The sequence below is a fragment of the Phaethon lepturus genome, unplaced genomic scaffold (genome assembly GCF_000687285.1).
Source record: "Phaethon lepturus isolate BGI_N335 unplaced genomic scaffold, ASM68728v1 C13989582, whole genome shotgun sequence".
Classification (NCBI taxonomy): Eukaryota; Metazoa; Chordata; class Aves; order Phaethontiformes; family Phaethontidae; genus Phaethon; species Phaethon lepturus.
In genome coordinates, this window is record NW_010576091.1 from 2621 (window position 1) to 4828 (window position 2208).

At 42.8% G+C, this 2208-nt stretch overlaps 1 protein-coding gene across 1 annotated transcript; it reads right to left on the minus strand.

The window, feature by feature from the left end:
* Nucleotides 1–922: 922 nt before the first annotated feature.
* On the minus strand, nucleotides 923–2206 carry ZBTB6 (zinc finger and BTB domain containing 6). The gene has a single exon (XM_010295643.1). It carries the CDS (start codon nucleotides 2204–2206, stop codon nucleotides 923–925), a length of 1284 nt encoding a protein of 427 aa, XP_010293945.1.
* Between the last annotated feature and the right edge of the window lie 2 nt (nucleotides 2207–2208).

The following is a 2208-nucleotide window of genomic DNA, read 5'->3' on the forward strand; positions in this document are numbered from 1 at the left end:
GAACCTAGAAACTGCTACTATGTAACAGCACACAGCTTAATTTTTCACATTGGTGTATGTATCTGAGACTTGTAAAAAATGAAGGCAAATGTTACAACTCAAGAAACAGGATTAACTTAATCAGAGTTAGTCAAATACAGGTGCAAAACATTGGTATGACAGAAAAAAACGATCAGAAGTAGTTTACAAAAATTCAGAACTCATTCATAAAACTGAAAGCAAGTACTTCTAATGAGAGTATCCAGTTAAAAATGAACTGCAAGGTGACAGTTTGTTTCTTTCTCTTTCACCAATTTTCTGTTTGCAAGAGCCAATTTGAAAGCTTCCTTGATTATTTTTTGTTTGTTGTGTGCTCACTCTTAAATATGACAGGCTTGAGTATGAAAACATGCCTCCTTTCTGTTGAAAGACCTAACAAATTTTGGGCAAGTAAGGGGATGATTTCATCATAAATAATACATGAACTGGATGGGAATGACTGATTTGCTGAATAAATACAAACATCCCCTTTCCTTAGGCGATATAGATCAGGAACATCACGGCTCAGGCTTCAGGTTATTGCAGTATCAGTAATAGTCTGAAAAACTTGAAAAAACTGAAAGCCCTTGAAACAGGGGAGTGCAAGATGTAATTGGCAGGGGTGTGGAATCAGAATGCCTCCAGGATAACGGAAGAGAAGCATGAAATAGTTTTTCACATATTTTGCAGTTTATTTTCAACTAGTAAATACCTTTTTCGCACTTAATAGCGATAGCAACCTTAATGCAGCAGCCAAGTTTACTGCTTGCAAGGCCCGTCTTTTGATCACCAGTCACATATTTGTGCTTCTCTCCATTACGTGGGGATGTGTATCTAGAATTTCATCTAGAATTTGACTAGGCAGGAGCTTTTCATGGAGCCTTGCTCCACATCCACCTATCCATTAATCATAGTCTATTTTAACTTTCGTAATAGTGTTCAGGTTTGGTTTTTCACTGCTACTCCTTCCATGAACAGAAGTTAAATGCTTTTTAAGAGCAGACTTGTGTTTAAAGTCCATGTCGCAACAATGACACTTGTAGGGCCTGTCACCGCTGTGTATATTCAGGTGATCCTGAAGCGTACTTTTGGCAGTGAAGGTCTTCAAGCACACCATGCACTGGAAGGGGCGGATGCCCATGTGCCCCCGGATGTGCCTGTTGAGATTCTTCTTTTGTGTAAATGTTTTGCCACACTGCAAACACAAGAAGAGTTTGTGCATTTTTAGATGTCTGAGATAGTTCTCAAGATGCAGAAATCCCCTTGGACACTTTGGACACTGGTGCCGCCATGAATTGCCAGAATTGTCAAGGCTCTGGAACCCATTCATCAGACTAGACGTTCCTTCTGGATTGTCACTGACAAAAGCCTGAAATTGATTTCCTGACATTTCTGTGTTTCTGCTTTCAACTGTAGAATTTATCAAGGAGTGCTGGGTTTCCGGAAAATATAAATTTGTTTTAGAGGATGTGCAAGGCTGAGGAAAATGATCGTTTTCTACATTCACTACGCTCATAGAATCCATTCTGAAGATACAGATTTCATCATCCTTATATCCAATTTCAACTGTTGGTATTTCTGGGGTTTTTGCGTCCTTTCTTTCCGAGATCAAGCCCTGCACTGGAGGATGAGAGACATCCCCCTTCTCCTGTTTCACAGGATAGTCTACATTCACTGGGCTGTCTTCAGAGATCTCAATTATTTCACAGTCTTTATCTACAATGTCATCCCCGCTTCTCAGTTCAGCGTCTGATGAATGACACCTCTCTGCAGTCTGATTAGCGTTCTCCATGGAAGCGTCTATTTCCAAGTATTTCGACAAAGCTTCGGTACACTTCTCCACAATGTGAACCATCTGGAGATAGCTCGCAGCGGTGAGGTATTTCAGCAGCTCCTTCTTTTTGACCTCCAGAGCCCCCGTGTAACAAGACAACAGCAGCTTTCTGCCCACCTCGGCGCTCTGCAGGATGGTGATCCGCACCTGCTTGGACTGGTTGAGCAGGAACTGGTCCCTCATGAAGGTGGAGCAGGCGGCGAAGATCACCTTGTGACCCTGGAACTCGGTGTCGTTGATGTAAATGGAGACGTCGCAGAAGAGGTTCTGCTGCCGCAGGAGGTTCATCTTCTGCAGCACGGCATCCCCCTGCTGCTCGAACTGGAAGTGCAGCACCTCCGAGTCCGCAGCCATGG

Bases quoted from the DNA above. Each gene is read 5' to 3' on its own strand.
- ZBTB6 (XM_010295643.1), bottom strand. From the start codon at position 2,206: ATGGCTGCGGACTCGGAGGTGCTGCACTTCCAGTTCGAGCAGCAGGGG.